The sequence below is a fragment of the Bombus pyrosoma genome, linkage group LG4 (assembly GCF_014825855.1).
Source record: "Bombus pyrosoma isolate SC7728 linkage group LG4, ASM1482585v1, whole genome shotgun sequence".
Taxonomy (NCBI): domain Eukaryota; kingdom Metazoa; phylum Arthropoda; class Insecta; order Hymenoptera; family Apidae; genus Bombus; species Bombus pyrosoma.
Genome location: NC_057773.1, coordinates 11,564,666 through 11,583,352, shown reverse-complemented (window position 1 = coordinate 11,583,352; position 18,687 = coordinate 11,564,666). Strand labels below are relative to the sequence as shown.

Genomic DNA, 18,687 nt, shown 5'->3' with positions numbered 1-18,687 from the left:
ATTACGTTCATAATGAGTTATTAAGGAATTATTTAAAATTAAAACTATTAACAAACCTACTAAAGGTGATACGCTCCAATAAACATTAATTATTATACGCTGATTTTTTATACTTATTGTTAGAGTAATTTCAAATAATGGCGGTTGGATCATCTGAAAGATGAATTAAACAACGAAAGTTAACTCTAATTTGGTATAGAAGCGATGACGTCAGAACTCAGGCATTATGTAGTAACATAGCTTTCCTATGAAGCATGCTCTCTACTGAATTGGGTATATTTATGCTTGTCTCAATCCTCAATGTAGTTTCGTGTAGGATGTGAATGAATGTTGTTTATACGTGAAAGAACCTACGTGGTTTTTACTATACTAATTACATTCTACTATTTTCCATTTTACAATGAACAAATATAGTACGATATCGTTATAGAAACCCCAACATACATATCTATTAGAAGATGGAAATTATCAGTTTGAAAATATATACGACAGTGATCGTAAGCTTTTATTGTTTGGGCGTTGTCGGACAATATGAATGGCAAGCCAGAGATGCATTTAACGAAATTCGTTTAAAAATGGACAAGATCAACGAAGAAAATTGCCCTATTCAACATCTTGGAGACCTTTATCTACCGGAAGATACAGTCTCTCATTTACCTGACATCAAAGATATCAATATTAATCCTGTGTTTCCAAATAGAACTGCTTTATTACATCTTCATAACATGGCTCTTAGCAGATCATTTTTTTGGAGTTATATTTTACAATCCAGATTCATACGACCTGCTATCAATGATACATATGATCCAGGCATGATGTATTATTTCTTATCAACAGTCGCCGATGTTTCTGCGAATCCACATATAAATGCTTCTGCTATATATTTTTCACCAAATATGTCTTATTCGTCATCGTATCGAGGCTTTTTTAACAAAACTATGCCTAGATTTGCTCCACGAACGTTTAGAGCTGACGATTTTAACGATCCTATACATTTAGAAAGAATGTCCACAAGAAATACATTTAACGTACAAGATCTTGGTGCATTTGCCAGTGGTAGCCTTAGCGAAGATTATACAACAGATTATTACCGTATAAATGAATGGTAAACAGAAATTTGATTAATATTTGTATATGCTCTATAATTAATTATACATTATTCTATATTGTCAACTTTATTCATCTAGGTATAAGAAGTGGTTACCAGATAATGTTGACAAAAGGCACGATACTAAAACTACTTATCAAGTTGAAATTAGATATGCTAACAACACTAATGAAACATTTACATTTCATGGACCGCGTGGTACTATTATAAAAATTAATGGGTTGAAACAAACAAAACTTTATGCTATGTTAATTTTTTTCTTTCTTCATTTTATATAGGTGCGGATGAATATCCTGGGCCAGTAAGATGGACCAGACCATATTATGATTGTGGAAGATCAAATCGATGGCTCGTAGCAGCAGTTGTACCTATCGCAGATATTTATCCAAGACATACAGGATTCAGACATATCGAATATCCAACGTATATATTTGTATATTGTCTGAATTGAACCAATTTGTTTCAACTCTATTTTAAACTACTTACCTTTGTTTCAGCTATACTGCCATATCGGTAATCGAAATGGATTTTGAACGAATAGATATAAATCAGTGCCCAAAGGGAAAAGGAAATAGTGGTCCAAATAAATTTGCAGATACTGCTAGATGTAAAACAGAAACTACTGAGGTACTAAGCATAAAGAGACTACTGTATATTTAATATTGATCAAAAAACTTGTTTCTTCTCTAGTCTAACTTGTATATCTTTATGTAGTGTGAACCATTACATGGCTGGGGTTTTCGAAGAGGAGGATATCAATGTAGATGTAAACCAGGTTTCAGATTGCCAAATGTAGTACGACGTCCATATTTAGGTGAAATTATAGAAAGAGCGACTCAAGAACAATATTATAATGGGTTCGATTGCTCCCGAATAGGATGTAAGCTTCGGTGGTTTTACCGTCTTTTCTTTACTTTCTTTCCTCATTATATTCTATATTGTTCATAATATCATACTTTTTTAACTCAAAGGGATTCATAAGATGCCTGTACAATGGGAGAAGGCAAAACCAGATGTTAGAGAAAAATATCTTGAGCAGTTTTATCATTACAGAAATTATTCCATTGGACCAGAAGCATTAAGATCCGAACAAATTAATATCGACCAAACTCTTAAATTTATTTTAAGTATCAATTCAAAAACTTGCAAGAGGTCTGCTAAGAAATCTTTGTATTCTTATGCTTTTGTTCCTTTTTTTTTTTAGTAATTTTGTAAGTAAAACGATAAAAATTATCTTGTCTATATCATTTCAAATTACAGTTACACAGAAGAAGATTTAACGTTACTTGGAGATATAGCCTTTGGAGCCAAAGAATTTTTTGAAAATGAAGCAAAAATGGCAACTAGATTAGCAAACTTTATTAGTGCATTCCTACAAACTTCTGATCCTCATGAAGTTTATTCGGGTAAAAGAGTAGCAGATAGGCCACTTACTGAAGATCAAATGATTGGGGAGACATTAGCTTTAGTTCTTGGAGACACTAAAATATATTCTGCTGAAATGTTATGGGATCGTAATAAATTCACAAATAGAACCTTCTTTGCTCCGTATGCTTATAAAACTGAATTAAACACTCGAAAATTTAAAGTTGAAGATTTAGCCAGACTCGATGATCCAGGTAAAATTGGAATTGTGTTGAACAATATCATTGCTATTAAAATATGATTATTCTAAAGCTATCTTTTTATGTTATAGGTAATGTTTATACAACAAAGAATTATTTTAAATTGCTGAAACAACGATGGGCAACAAATTTCGATGAACTGGAAAAGTATTACATGAAAATAAAGATTAGATACAATGAAACTGGCGAATACCTTAAAAAGTATGAGCATTATCCCAATTCTTACAGGTAATTATTATTAAAAAAAGAAATTATATCATTTAATAAACATATAAGAATACTCTACTCATAGTATTAAAAATGAAGAAAAGTCGATCTCGTAAATAAAATTGATTTTAATGTCTGGGAATACATATTCGTTTGTATAGGGCAGCAAACCTGAATCACGGACATTGGACAACTCCGTACTTCGATTGCAACGGCAAAGTGAAGAAATGGGTAATTACCTATGCATCCCCATTTTTTGGCCTGGACAGCTTGAAAAAGAAACTGGAATTCAAGTAAGTATATTTCTATCCACATGGACAACCAAGTAAGGTATAGTATATGCATGAGAAATCGAATGTGAGATAGTCCAGAAGGATAGAAAACCTGTTTGGGTTCAAAGAGAGAAGATCAAAAAAGAAAGATCATACATTTTATATTAAAATCTTTACAGAGGTATTGTGGCTGTTACCATGGATCTACTTCAACTTGATATCAATCAATGTGACGATGTGTTTCACACTCCAAATGCGTTTAAGGGTACTCACAAGTGTGATAAGAAAACTTCATACGTAAGAGATGCTATTTACTCTTGAATTAAATATTTATTTAATATTCTCACAATATCGTATGTGTATGTGTGCACGCGTATATATATATATATTTATCGTTGTGTGAATATAGTGCGTGCCAATTCTTGGAAGAGGCTTTGAAACAGGCGGATACAAATGTGAATGTAAGCAAGGTTTTGAATATCCATTCGAAGACTTAATCACGTACTATGATGGCCAATTAGTAGAAGCTGAATTTAATAATTTAGTTAACGATGAAAAAACTAGGTAATTGACATTATATGAATCGATATAATTATAATTTTAATATATGATTGTTTGTAGTATAACTGGTGACTTAACATAAACATTTATTTCGCAGATACGATATGTTCAAATGTCGATTAGCTGCTGCCACATCGATCCAAGTCAATTGGATATTATTATTGGCATCGATAATATCGTATCATTTTATAGGAGGTAATTACCTCGTAGTAATCTCGTAATAATGCGACGCACTATTATATTAATCATCAAAATATGATTTTAAGAATATAATCCGTCCACTACTGTAGAATGACATCCGTCCATTCGGATAGTACAATCGGGCAAGGGGCGACAAATTTTCAAATTCAATTTTCTTGAAAACGAAATTTCAAACGGAAAAGATTTTCTTTTTCAACATATTTTTCCTTATACAATCTATATACCTCCTGCCTGTTTATATTACCCGACCTCTGTATAATATCTATTATTGTACTGTTGTACTACCTTTTTGAGAGCACTTTTGCTTGTTTTATTGTTATAGTTATTATTATTAATTCGCAGAATATTCATAATGAAATGAAACTCTGTGAAGTTTTCAACAAATGGTTCTATTAGAAAAAAAGTTAACAAAAATACTGTTGGAAATTGCTATTTTTATAAATTACTCATTTTCAAATTATACTCTTGGTATTACTGTATACTACAGTTTATGCTATATTGAAATTAATCATTTAAACTATATTTTATTGTATGTACATGTTAGTATTTTGGAAAACATAACTTATGATATACATATATTATTGTTATAATATAATGTCATTTTTAATCATTTTGTATTTTTTATACTATAACAATGTATTGTAAATATAATTAAATCAGCTTATTTTAAATATTTGGTACCCAATTACTTTACCTTACTTTTTGTAAGTATTTCAACACTTACTTTTATTTTAACATTTTTACTACTTCAGCAAAGTAACAAGCTAAGTTTAATTTTGTGAATTTTAACATTATCATTAAGCTTTATTATAACAAAGTTAATCAAATTACTTCCCTTGATACTAATCTGACTGACAATTATACGTTCAAAATAGTAAAAAAAAAGTCAAAATAAAATTGAGATGTTAAGGAAACAAATAATATTAAAATAACAAATTAATAATGTAATTAATATTGTAACACTATTTAATATTTTATTTACATGTATCTATTAATATTTAATTTACATTTGCAACTGTCTATTTTATTATAAAAACTGTTATTTTTACTGTTTGATATTTCATTTATATTTGAAGATTATATATTATTATATTTACATGTGCTTGGTATTTTAGTGGAAACAAACAATTACCAACAATGTTAATTTAGAACGAATGCTAATGATATTCATTAAAAAAAATAAATTAAACAATTGCAAACATTTGTCTTATCGCTTGTTATTCATCTTTATTTGCATAATGATACTTAATAAATCTAACGCTTTGAGTAAGTTGTGCACCTTCGTTCACAAAATGACAGGCAAAAAGAAGTAAGTTGCGTGGTTCAACCTTCAATGCAAAGCGCATAAACATTGCTGAATACAAACATAAGGCTGAAAAAGATTAATATAATATCTTATAAACTTTAATACGTCTTTGTATTTTCAAAATGTTCAATAATACATGTATAGATATAATTCATGGATTTAATATATCACAGTTTTGATATATTTTAGTCTGATATTTTTAAATAATATGCAAATACTCTGAATTTATCTGAGTATCGTAAAAAGCATATACATATATACATATATTATTATATTTATATACATCCATAAATACATTAGAAATTCAATTTTTCTATAGAAATCCTACTTTATATAAAGAACAACGAATATATTATAGTAAAACTATGTTATAGCAAGTGCATAGAGGAAAATTATGAGTATTATATCTTGATATATAGAAATCTTACTCTTTTTGTATAAATACAACGTAATTTTATCCATTTTCACATTTGCACTTGATAAATTTTAATAGATAACTAACATGTATGAGAAACAAATAAAATAGACAAACTAACCAAATGTCATCTTTCCACTGATAAATTTCGGATCCCTTTGTATATCAGCGATCGCTGCGATAGGAATACCCCAATTAGCTATAGGTCCCCAAAAATGTGTACTAAAACAAAGGAATACATTGAAATTACTTAATCAATTTAACATTATTCTAAATTAAATATGAAGTAACAGAATTTACACGTGCATACACTCATATGTATGTACATTCAAATTCCATATTATTTACCTCATTAAATAATCTCGAGTTTCTTTACTCGATAGCAATTTCTTTACACGATTCATCTTGTCACGTTCTTTTCTTTCTTTCTCTTGCCTTTTCTAGTAAATTGATTCTCTTTCAAACAAAACCAACCGAAGACGTTACATAGATTCGAGTAAAACAACTTCGAAAGAATAATGGATATCAGTATCAATCTAGTTATATAAACGATTAACATAATGGATTTGGACATTAACCGAAAACTATTTCATAAGAGCTTTGAGTCGATAAAATTTGATCGTATATGCACGTAATCTCAATGTTAAAGAAAATATCTTTCTTTGTTCATAAACATTTTTTTATTTTTACTTTAACCAATAAATAGTCAATAATATGATGCATAAAATATAACATAAACAATTTTATAATTAAAGTTAATGCATTGACTTCTTTAGTTGTTGAAGATATACATATGTGATTTTCTTCATTTAAATACTTCTTACTCAATAGCATTTCGTAATTGCAACTTCGTAATTCTATGATACTGAAAATATTTTAATTTTACACGCGAATTAACAGGAATCGATCCACAATTAGGATGTGAGAAATAATTTCAAACAATTAAGCATTAAACGTATTTTTAATTTAGAATAATTATTCAAAAAATATATACAAAGTTTATAATATATTATACTACCTTACAAAACTAATTTGTTTCTCCTCTTTTCGTGATATAATTACAAAGCAAAGAAGGATGATACAAAATGTACAACTATAATTCAGAAACGCTTGCCTATAATATGCAAATTAACAGATCTATATATCGTATTGTAATTGCAATAGATATAATTTATGAAACAAATCTGTAATGTGAAACCTTGAACTTTCAATGATACTACAATTTGTTAGGTGAGTCAAACTTGCTTTAGCATATAATTTAATATGAAACCAATGGGTATTATTTTATAGCTGGATAACATACAGAAGTAAAGTATTATATACATATATATTTCATAATATAAGAATATTTTTTGATACATAATAAGAGGTACTTGTCGCTCATTATATGTTTAAGTTTAACATGTTGACTGCTACATGTTCATAAAATACAAACACTTACTTTTACCTTTCATATACATGTTTCTATTGGTGCTTTGAAAAAATATTGCTACTACAATAATAATTTTTAAGAACTACCATTTGTATTAGATACATAATGTATAAACAATTACATGTATAATAACAGTTTTCATATTAAATTGCAATATTTACTTATAGTACACAGACCATCTTTACTTTACTTTACTTCTTTTCTGTGAATAATTACTGGTATCATCGAATCATCAAATCAAGTAAACGTTTAAAAAAGAAACAATCCATGTTAAATCGGTGCGATAAGCATCGTGTTAAGGGAATAATTTTAATAAATATCGATTGTTGTGTATGAATAATAAAAGTAGGTTATCATTTCATTTCAACTATTCTATGATGCAATGTATAATGAATAGTGAATAGTATTCAGAAAAACATATGCAAATATATTTTAACAATCGAGCAACGAATACCCACAACGAACACGATGTTTTTCCATATATCTATTTCGTATATCATTTCTTAATTGATCGTTTCTAGTTTATAATAAAAGATACGTTAATGCTTTGTTCTCAAATGTTCGTATTAATTGTAAGATCGCATTTGTTGAACTGTATGAAACTACATACAAATGTCACTGTTTCGCATGTATCTACTTCGTATAAACTAAAGATATAGATGTAAAAGTATGTATACAAAAAGTAAAATTAGCAATTGTTGACTGGGAACTAGGGTTACTTTTATGACAATAAGAGTAAATCCCTTTGGTATTCATTATTCGTTACTTGTGAAATGTGATGTAATACAATACTCGATTCTTTTCACCAACCAGCGATTTTATATTTGTATGTATGCATATCCCGTAAGCTTCATTGTTTTGTACCAATTTAAATAAATAATATGTATGAATTGATTTCATATTTTAATGTTTGCAAATAGCAAATTGTTGATTTAAATGCATCATACATAAAATTTCTAGGATTTTCCTCTTCATTTTCCTTTTTTTCATTTGTTATCAATCGATAATATTAATAGATTATTAAAATGGTTGTAAGAATCCTTAAAATGTACATACGAAAAGATGTTTGAAATTACTTTTCTGACAATACACACTCAATTTACTTTTCGTATTTAAATATAATATAAAATAATATAGATTTATCAAAGAAATAAAAGACGAAATTAATCTCCTTTAATTTCTGATTGTCTGTTTTTATTTTTGTTTTTGTATTCTTTCGTATCAAATATGTTTCTTCCGTTATACATACGTATTACAATGTGTCATTGTTCGGGAACACGTATATAAACATTTATCACCTGCTGTTGTTAACATGGGATCATTTAAAAATGATCATAAAGTAGGCATAAAAAATAGATATTTTATCGTATTTTTTTATCAATCTTCTTCTCATCTTACATAAAAACTTACTTTTCCTTTGGTACATACAGCACACAATAAGCATACAAATTAGTAGTAATTATTTCAGCTAGTTTCCAAATTAATCTTAATATGGAACAGATAAAAAACAAAACAAAATTTTGTAAAACTTGAAGTTAATTTTCAGATACCAATCAGTATTGTTGCCATTATATCATATCATTTTAACATATTTTTATATCTATCGATTTTTATCAATCTATTATAACTTCAATTAACTATTGAGGCGAAAAGGAAACGTTTTTCTGTTTTCTATCAATACATTATTAATATATTAACACATGCATAAAAAAAAAGAAGAAGAAGAAAAGAAAGAGAAAAGAAAGTTATTTTTACTTTGTACATGATACATACATTCATACAGTAATGCAGTGTTCATTCTCTTCGTTTCTGTGAATGAGTAGCATCCTACTATGATAATATTAAATTTTTCTTCCTTAACGAATCAATCGAGTGTAATAACTATCGTTGTATGTTACTTTGGAAAAAATCAACTGGTTCGTTAACATTTATAGATATATACGAAGATATCTGTATTACACATTAGTAATAAACAGAAAACATGGTGACGATTCTGAATAAATTGTTACTGCAATAGCGTGCTTCATTTAGTGAATTTCTACCATTCTAGAGTATTGGAAAGTTATCAACATAAACAATGGTATTTGCTTACATCTAAAAGTCCCATTTGTTTGTGACATCAGATACAAAGGATGAAAATGATCCATTTTAAACATATCAGAATCAGAAAATTTCTTTAATACAACTATTACCGTTGAAAATTAAGGCTTTTCGCTTTTTAGAAAATTAATTACGGTATAGAAATTATTACGATGCATTCGTAATCTTAGTCAGCGTAACAATACTATTTACTGTCGTATTTTTGTTTAAATTATATTACTAACGATGTACTTTCGATGCAATCAAAGTTTTTTAATTATTCACTGCTTATCGTCGAATCTAAAATAGATTACCAAATTCAACGTTAGTTGCATACACCTCTAATTACTTCGGAAGAGTATAAAAGATATCCAGCATGTAAAATATATACGGCATGATAATAAATCAATGAAAATTTCTTAAACTTAAAGGATATTCAATGAATAGAAGAAGTAAGTGAGGAAATGAGAGAACAGAAGAGAGAGAGAGAGAGAGAGAGAGAGAGAGAGAGAGAGGAGAGAGAAAGAAAAGAGAAAGAAAGAGAGAAAGAAGAAATGGGAAGATAGGTTTGATCATTAACAGCCGCATAAAATATGCAATGAACACATTACATCCATTCAAAAATCTATACAGTAACAATTAATATTAATATATTTGTCACGTTATTAGTCGTTCAATGTAAAAAAAAAAGAAGTTAAATAAGACCAATAGATTTAAAAGCCGCATTATTCTAATTATCTGCAATATCACAGTACTTGCTGAAACATACAAACACACATTTCCGATAGGCACAAGAGCCAATACCAATGACAATGGCAAGCACAATATTTTTCTTTCTATAAACATACTATATACGAGTATATATTGTCCAACCGTCGACCGTTTTTTTTTTTTTTTTCTTCGATTCGTAATCATTACATAATTTGTAATTATCACGTTTAGAAAATGATATGCCTTATCAAAAATTAATTTCATATTCTTCTTAAAAATTCGTACATATTTTTTTTCTTTTTTCCTTTTTTTTTACCACACTTTATAGGAAATTTTAAGAATGATCGCGTCACATTGTAATAATAAAAGTCTATAGAAATGTTATCGTGTAAAAACATGACGAATGCCCACAAATTTGAATTTTACAATTACATATAATTCCATTCTCTACAATACTGCGTAATCCCAACAGTTATCAATTAAGAAAAGTCTGCCCTTTCAAAAATAGCGATTCATCCAACGACTCTGCGATTATAACACAAGGGTAAGAAAAAGAAGAATAAAAGAGAGAAAAAGAAAAAAACAAGTTAGAAAACAAACGAGTATGATATGTTATTGAAACTAAGGAACAAACGCGAGGGTTTCAGTTTTATGTATGACCATTGTTCTTTTTCTCCTTCCCATGTAAAACATAGCATGGTGTGCGCATATACACACTGTACTTATATGTATGTGCGCGCACGCGTGTATGCATGCTCGCTTGTCCACTTTAACCCAAACACACACATACACACACTTTCTCACTCACTTACCCTCTGTCATACACAGACGCGCGTGCGCGTGCGCATTGACGATTTAACAAAGAATTTTATGATTCACATTATTCTAACTACTTGTCGATTCAGAAGAAACTTTTTCGGATAATATTTACAAACTCAGATTTTTCCCAAAAGAAAAAAAAAGAAGATATATGATTGCGTTATTGTCGACTTTGCAGATACAAAAAGTTCTAAAGCTACTGTCATACGTAAACTGGACCTTGATTGTCATTATCGTCCAAACTTATTCGACTAGGATACGCAGGACCACCACCATCGTCAAAGAAGCGTCTAAAGGTGAATTCAAAGAAACCATGAAATGGTTTGCCATTATCTAGTAATTCGTCGGACTTGTTAGAATCGGACGATTCCGAATTTCGTAATTTATCGGGATCCACTGGATCAAAATTACTCGTATCGGTAGGATATTGTATTCGAGGTATGTGAGGAGCTACTTGCCGACGCAGTCCTTTCTCAAAGTCAATGCTCGCAAAAAATGGATGATTCTTTACTTCATCTGCGTTCTTACCTAACCGCCGATCTGCACCAACGCATAATTTTAGTATCAAATCCATACCTTCAGCGGATAGATTCGCTTGCTTCGGAATATGCAGAGTCGTTTCCCAATTGATCACCTGCAATATATGATATATCTCAAAGCTGCATTCAACATGCTATATCCGATGACAAAAAGGCAAGCAAATCACAATTGCGAAGCAAAGTATCACAATTACCTTGTATTGTGTCTCGGCTGGAGTATTAGCAAGAAAAGGTGGAGAACCAACTAACATTTCATATAAAATTACACCGACGCTCCACCAATCGCACAACTGAGTGTACCCTGTCCTTTGTAGTACCTCTGGTGCGATATAATTCGGTGTTCCAACCAAAGAATGGGCTAAACATCTTTGATGTTCTCTGTGTCTTCTACGTTCCAATGGCTTTAACTGGATGCAACGACATTCGTTATTCCAATCGTCGGCAGGATCCATCGAATCTTGTTTGCCATGTCCTATTTCAACATGAATAACAACATTGATATAATTGTAACTATATATGTATACATAAAGACGCAAAGAGACACATGCATGTATTAGAATGTAAAAATAAATCAATTAATAGGGAGCATACCATTTTGTTGATAATATTTAGAGTTATGAGTCCAACGAAATCCTGTACATAAGCCAAAATCTGTTAATTTGATATGTCCATCTCGATCAATTAAAATATTGTCCGGTTTAATGTCTCTATGAATAAAACCCATTTTATGAACACTTTCTACCGCGCACGTTAGCTCAGCAATATAAAATCTTGCTAGAGGTTCCTTAAAAATGCCAAATTTGATCAGCAACGACATCAAGTCGCCACCAGGTATATAGTCCATTACAAAATATAAATTGTCCTTATCTTGAAAGGAATAATAGAGCTTCACAACCCATTCGTTATCAGCCTCTGCTAATATATCTCTTTCAGCTTTAACATGAGCAACTTGATTACGATTTAACACATCCGCTTTCCTTAGAGTCTTCATAGCATAGAATTGATTGGTATCGAGTTTCCTAACAAGCGTTACTTCACCAAAAGCGCCAACTCCGATTGGTTTGATTTTCGTAAACATCGATTTATCCATTTTTGCCCGTTTCAATCTAATATAGTTCGATTCCTTCTGTGACAACATTTTCCTCATTTGACATTGAGCTTCCGCGCTAAGACCTATTTTAGCCATTTCTGTTTCCAGTTGAAGCCGACGGTATAATCGTTGCTTGTGAGATTTTAATACATTTTCAACGTGTTGTTCCATAAAGAATTTAAACGCCTGCGGAGAATAATTACGGACTTTACAATCTCTGCGTTCCTCTTCTTTTTCTTTACTCATATGTTTGCGCTCCGGTATCGGAGATTGATGCTTGATTTTGTAAGACGAAGGCGATGAACCAGCACCTTTTGCTCCATTGCTGTCTGGTGAATGATTATTATTATTATTGTTGTTGTTATTATTGCTGTTGCCACCACTACTGCTATTACTGTTGTTGTTACTGGTGTTACCATTGTTACCAACGTTGTTATTAGTTCTCAAAGAAATGGACGTGGATGTTACTGGAGGTAAAGGCGGCGCTTCTGTAGGATGTTGACATCCATCTGCCGGTGAATATTTTCTTTGTAACGGAGGATGTAATGCGACTGGAGAAGACCTTAGGGTCGTGTTATTATCTATCGTCGATATGCAGCTAGGATCATCGGTGGTAGCCGTTCCATAGGGAGGTGGAGGTACTGGGTGATGCATGCCTCGTTGTGCTGCTAATGCTTGCATCGTTGTCGCGTAACTTGGCGGTTCTGTAGTAGGCACTCCTACCGAAACACCCAAGTTTATATTATTTGTCGATGTTGCACCAATTGTGCCACTGTTCAATGGTGGATACGCAGGTGGTGGTTGTTGTGACGATTGTTGCTGCTGTTGCTGCTGCGGCTGTTGTTGTTGCTGTTGCTGCTGTTGCGGTTGTGGTTGCTGTTGTTGCTTCTGTTGAATGGACGATGCGTACGATGGTGGAGGTGGAGGTGTGTTACTAGTAGTGGAAATCGGTTGTGGAGAAGTCGGTGCGATTGCAGTTTGTAATACAGGTTTTTGTACTTGTGTACTCTTAACAGATTGCATAATGATCGGTGGTTGTGTTTTCGCCTGTCGCGCGCCCCAAGCTTGCAATGGAGTCGGTCTAGCCATCGATGCTTGTGTACTCGGAGATATAGCGGAAACAGTGATCGGACTTGGAGAACCGGCCGACGTTGGACCGGAATAGATACCAGAGGAAGGGCTTTTGCGATAATCTTGCTGAGACTGCGTAGGACTTTGCCTGTTTTGTATAGAGGCACTGTAAGATGGTGGTTGTACTGGACCAGCCGACGAAGAAGACACTATGGGATACGGTGGTGGTGGTTCCACTTGAGTATTAGTACTGTTATTGCTTGTTTGATAAATACTGAGAGCTTGCATTTGTTGAGAAAGTTGTTGCTGAACTTGCGGACCATTCTGAACGATCATGGGCTGACGACAATTAGAATTATTATTTGAACTCGCTACCGGACTTGTACCTCTTTGTGGTAGATTGACCGATGTTGAGATTGGTCCAGTATTACCAGGTGTAGTAGGAGGTGGCCGCGTTGGAACAACCGGTGCAGGAGACATTCTCTTAAGCATTTGCTGCATATTAGTAGGTACGTTTGGCTGATTATATGGAGCGTGAGGCGGTGGCGGCGGCGGTGGTGTAGAACTGCATCTAGGAGGTGGAGGAGGAGGTGGTTCTCGTTCTACAAAGTTGCTCGGCGAATATTGTCGACTCAATTGCGGATGTGGGCTAAGTTCTGTCAAACGTGGACTATCGGACCGTGAGCTTCCTGCTCCACTATCCAATGCGGGACTACCACGTTGTAAACTCAATTCTCTTTCCAAACTAGGTTTCCTTATTAATTTGCTGTTAAGTTTACCAAGACCGTTCAAAGATTCTCCCTGTGCCTGCTTTAAGAATTCTATAGCTGCATCTAGACGCCAACCAGCTAACTTCAACGCGCGCAATGCAATTTCCTGTACACATACATGGTATAATATAAAATTTTGCTGATGTCAATCACCAGCTAGTTTTGAATAAATTTGTTGCTATAAACAGTATTTTTCTAATGTTTATAACGATACACGTACCTCTGAATATCCCATTGCTAAAAGCTGAGCTAATAATTGTCGTTGATCAGATTTATCAATGGTAGAACCTGAAGCTGCGGAGAGACCACTAAGTCCTGAAGCAGAACTAATGCCACTGGTCGTTGATAAAGTAGATATAGTACTAGCAGCGCTGGAGCCTACTTCGCCTGCTCCTCCGATATTCGCAAAAGGTAGCAAAGAATTGCGAATTTCAGCCAAAGCTTTTTGATGATATCCAGAGCCACGAGTGCTCGATTTGCTAACCGTGGGTGGATTCATAGTGGCCCATGCTAGGCCTTCTCAGACCTAGCTTTAATCCGGCTGTGACATATATATATATATATACATACATCTAAAACATAATACCAAGTTATTTTCTTACAATGTTGTAACATTGCTATAACATTTTGCTATCGTATTTGTTGTACGATATTATTCTGAATGATTACATATTCCTTCCAAAAATATCAATTCCATCCAAAAATATTTTAAATTCTGGACATATAAATTGTTAACAGCTATTTCATATTTGCAATGCTATCTAATCAATTCCATAGTTGATAGGTCACTTGTAATACATATGATATAAATTCCTTTATACCACATAATGTTTGTAAAACTGGTTAAATGTAAATACATTTTAATATAGAGCTTTTGTGTTGTCAATAGAGTGCTATTACTATGCGTTACACAAAGTACAAACAACAAATTGTGATTTGAAAAATACAATGTCCATTATTAAGTACACTTCTATTGAAATATTTCCAATTATATACACGATAAAATAATGTTAATAATAATAATATGATAAATGTTAAAAGAATATGTTACAAGTTATAATAGATTTTAAATGCTTTCGGAATCACTTTACTCATTTTGTTCAGCATTCGTATGTAATATATTTTATTTGAAAATTTTGTTTCGGTCATTGAATGCAAACAGCTTCATGTGTAATGTTACAAACGACTTTTCATATCTTGGTAAGTACATAATGTTGAGATCCATCAAAAATCTAACCTATTCATTAGATGCGTGACGGATCACTCCAGAAAGTCCTCTGTACGTAAAATGGGCTACGGTAGCACACACTTTCTTCAGAAGACAGAAGGCATTGGCTACGAAATTTCTTGAAATAAGTTTAACTGAAACAGCAATCAGGAGAGAACGACTTCAGAGCATATTCTATTCTCACGTTTCCACAGAATCCATGTGATGAGGTTAACGTGCACATAGAACTTTTAATTCACTATTTTCCCTTAAAACTAATTCTGTGCTATTCCAATTTACAATCGTAATTACTTCAGCAACAACAAAGAAAGGTACAGCCGTAAATTACTAAAGTAACTGGCAGCCATTTTGAAGTGCCACATTCCTACACCGACTTGACACTCTTTTTCGTAATTTACGATATGCACTAAGTTCGTGCGCGAAAAAACAAATAGCTCTTTCTAATTAATACGTAATACGGTTAACGTTTATTACTTCTCCAAGAAAGTGACAGATGATTTTGGAAAAGTAATACTTTAAATACGTCGATTATACAAAATTTATTTAGCCTTTTACAACTATGTATCTCTTTCTCCTATAAATAAAAATGTCAATACATTATATTATTGCTTCTTTTCTCTAATTTAAGAATTATTTTCTATATCTTTAATCAACGTTTAAATCTATTTAAGGTCAGGGAAAAGAGAGAAAGAGAGGGTGGGAGGGCGAGGAAGAGAGTTAAAGTGCTGCTCTTAAAAAATCTTCACTTCTTTTCTTAAATATTCACTATACCTTTATTACTTTCGCATTTTTAATGATTAGTTATGTGTGATATCCAAATGATAACAAAATCTGTGCAAACATAGTATTGTCATTTTTAATTTTGTTTAAATATAATTATAACAATAATAATGTAATTATATCATTCTTGTTAAGTCCAGTATCTATATACCTTAATTATTTGAACAGACGAATAGAAAATATCGAATTGACAAAATTATTTTGATTAATCCGATCATTTCTTTGTTATCATAATGCACGATGGTGCGCGCGCGCATACACTTGTGTTTGTATGTAAATGTTAAAATCAGTATGTATTGAAATTGAAAAGTATGAAATAAAATTGAATCTGAACGGCAAGGGGAGAATAAAATTAATATAATGTCGTATTTAAATCTCATTATGGCATAATTTTTTTCATTGTTCATATTTTCATAGATATTATCATTAAACTTTTTAAACTAATAATATATAAGACATTTACATTATTACAACTCATTATTATTATTACAACTCACCACACAAATATACCATATATGTTATATAAATTCAGATTAGAGTTGTATGAAATATTTTTTATCATTTTTACTTCGTATTTATTGCCTATTCCTCTTCTTATGATCTTTATGATTCTTACTGTTATATTATTGTTCATCGTTACGTTGATATTCATAGAACAAACATCACATAAAACTTAAATTTTTTAGTGTTACGTTAATTTTCTGATACCTGTTAAACAACAAAAATATGAAACATCGAATTGCATTTAACAACAACGATCATAATTTACAATAAAATTTGATCAATAATATTAACATTGAATTATTTACAGTTTCTACGCTATGTGTGTACGCGCGTATGTGTAACGTTTTTTTTTTCACTTACTTGACTATTGGCCGCATTTTGACTATTTTTCATTGAATTAAATCAAGTTATAGTTGCATTATAATAAAATACTTACAATTTTAACGTAACATACAAATGGGCCCACCTTTAGCAATGTTACTTTGTGTTATGAAATAAAAGTGACATTATTCTAATTTGTATTATATTTCATTTTCGTAATATATTACTAATATTGTTACTCTACTAATATTATTAATGGATGTGATATGCATTAATTATCACACCTAATTAAATGTAGGAAGTTATAACATCAGTTTTATTACATATTCTCATATAATTATAAGGGAATCAATATTGTTATAATAGAAAACGTTATACATTTATAATTATATAAATGAAACAAATAACAATTAATTACATATGTATGCAAACCATAGACAATGATGTATACACGTACAACATTTTATAGTTTAGCTTTATGCTTAGACTTCGTTTAGCTTGAACTCCGTTAAATTTATACAGAGATTAATTTTCAGCTCAGATAGTCAACGTAGAATGCGTGCTTTTAATTTTAATTAATCATTTGATAGATATATCTTAGTAAATTGTGAGCACCTGTCATAGGACGCTGTAAAATATCATGAGGACATCGTGGGATGTATATTTAGATTTAATCAATTAAGTATATTGTGCGTGCCTTTTGTACGAAGATACATTGTTTGACTTAAAGTGAAAAGTTCAAAACTGCTTTATCTAATATCAAATATTAAATTATGTATGAAATAGAACAGTCGATTTAACAAAATGTTTACAGTTTCAGTTTTTAAAAATTTCCCTCGAATTTAAAATCTTTGATACGAAAGGTTGCCAATAGGGTTGCGATCTAATGTACCTCAGATTAGTATCTAATATCTATCTTTAGTATCTACAGGTATCTATCTTTAGTTTAGCTTTACTTTTAAGTAGGTTTCAGTTGTAAGATCTAGATTAAGTTAATTTTAAACCTCATTATTGTATAACAAGGGATAACGAGGGAGTTATTATTTATTTTAGTTTTAAACCTTAGTCTTAAGTCTTAATTTTAAATCGGGTCACATTGTTAATTTTAAGCCTTAGTTTGGAAAGATCGATGTACTTGATTGATATATATTTATCCGCAGAAGCAAGCTTTTGGTAATCTTTTTGCTCCTTTCGTTGATCTTTTACTCTTCCCACTGGCCGTAATCTATCTGTTTGGGTTATCGATAAATTGTATTGCGAGTTTCTGAGTCGGACTTTCTATACTTGATAATATACATATAATTAATAACTTATTTGAGAATATAAAAATGAAAATAGAAAAGATTAAAAAATTTACATTTTTATGTTTCATGCGTATGAGACTACAATTTTGTTTGAAACTAATTAAACGAATCGTCTAACTATGTGCAATGTACATGTGTAATATACGTAATATGTGTACAGTATTTTATTATTTTGATAATGTGTCATGCTTGCTCAAATATTGTAAAAGTATAAAATTCTATACTTCGTTGTCGATTATGGGATATCGTGTTCTACATATATTTTATTTAGAATTTCATACATGGTTCTAGTTTTAATTCTAACTGGTATTATACTGTATCGGTAACATCGCATGTGACGTGAA

The 18,687-nt window shown here is 31.1% G+C and overlaps 3 protein-coding genes across 4 annotated transcripts; 1 reads left to right on the top strand and 2 right to left on the bottom strand.

Annotated features, from left to right (window-relative positions):
• The first annotated feature begins 250 nt into the window (after positions 1-250).
• Positions 251-4,910, top strand: LOC122566616. Its single transcript, XM_043724151.1, has 12 exons — positions 251-1,105; positions 1,188-1,306; positions 1,387-1,531; positions 1,606-1,735; positions 1,823-1,988; positions 2,080-2,260; positions 2,369-2,727; positions 2,805-2,961; positions 3,102-3,233; positions 3,392-3,509; positions 3,622-3,776; positions 3,871-4,910. The coding sequence occupies exons 1-12, from the start codon at positions 459-461 to the stop codon at positions 3,992-3,994; spliced, it is 2,433 nt and encodes an 810-aa protein (XP_043580086.1). The 5' UTR covers positions 251-458; the 3' UTR covers positions 3,995-4,910.
• A 106-nt stretch (positions 4,911-5,016) lies between these two features.
• LOC122566623 (mitochondrial pyruvate carrier 1) lies at positions 5,017-6,287 on the bottom strand. The gene is made up of 3 exons (XM_043724176.1): positions 6,044-6,287; positions 5,817-5,917; positions 5,017-5,346 (listed from the first exon to the last, which is right to left on the bottom strand). The coding sequence occupies exons 1-3, from the start codon at positions 6,097-6,099 to the stop codon at positions 5,192-5,194; spliced, it is 312 nt and encodes a 103-aa protein (XP_043580111.1). The 5' UTR covers positions 6,100-6,287; the 3' UTR covers positions 5,017-5,191.
• A 350-nt stretch (positions 6,288-6,637) lies between these two features.
• On the bottom strand, positions 6,638-16,098 carry LOC122566608 (serine/threonine-protein kinase Warts). Of its 2 annotated transcripts, none has more exons than XM_043724123.1 (5): positions 15,444-16,098; positions 14,427-14,778; positions 11,867-14,312; positions 11,470-11,747; positions 6,638-11,370 (listed from the first exon to the last, which is right to left on the bottom strand). In XM_043724123.1, the coding sequence occupies exons 2-5, from the start codon at positions 14,703-14,705 to the stop codon at positions 10,939-10,941; spliced, it is 3,435 nt and encodes a 1,144-aa protein (XP_043580058.1). In that variant the 5' UTR covers positions 14,706-14,778; positions 15,444-16,098; the 3' UTR covers positions 6,638-10,938. The 2 variants fall into 2 exon arrangements, with proteins under 2 accessions (XP_043580058.1, XP_043580059.1); XM_043724124.1 differs by having other exon boundaries at positions 14,427-14,747.
• Positions 16,099-18,687: the final 2,589 nt, after the last annotated feature.

Excerpts from the sequence above, each read along its gene's own strand:
- LOC122566608 (XM_043724123.1), bottom strand. The coding sequence starts at position 14,705 with ATGAATCCACCCACGGTTAGCAAATCGAGCACTCGTGGCTCTGGATAT. Across the intron at positions 11,748-11,866 it reads TAAATATTATCAACAAAATG|GACATGGCAAACAAGATTCG; the intron begins GTATGCTCCCTA and ends ATGTTGAAATAG. Across the intron at positions 11,371-11,469 it reads CAGCCGAGACACAATACAAG|GTGATCAATTGGGAAACGAC; the intron begins GTAATTGTGATA and ends CATATATTGCAG.
- LOC122566623 (XM_043724176.1), bottom strand. The coding sequence starts at position 6,099 with ATGAATCGTGTAAAGAAATTGCTATCGAGTAAAGAAACTCGAGATTAT. Across the intron at positions 5,918-6,043 it reads ACTCGAGATTATTTAATGAG|TACACATTTTTGGGGACCTA; the intron begins GTAAATAATATG and ends CCTTTGTTTTAG. Across the intron at positions 5,347-5,816 it reads CAGTGGAAAGATGACATTTG|CCTTATGTTTGTATTCAGCA; the intron begins GTTAGTTTGTCT and ends AATCTTTTTCAG.
- LOC122566616 (XM_043724151.1), top strand. The coding sequence starts at position 459 with ATGGAAATTATCAGTTTGAAAATATATACGACAGTGATCGTAAGCTTT. Across the intron at positions 1,307-1,386 it reads TACATTTCATGGACCGCGTG|GTGCGGATGAATATCCTGGG; the intron begins GTACTATTATAA and ends CATTTTATATAG. Across the intron at positions 1,736-1,822 it reads GTAAAACAGAAACTACTGAG|TGTGAACCATTACATGGCTG; the intron begins GTACTAAGCATA and ends ATCTTTATGTAG.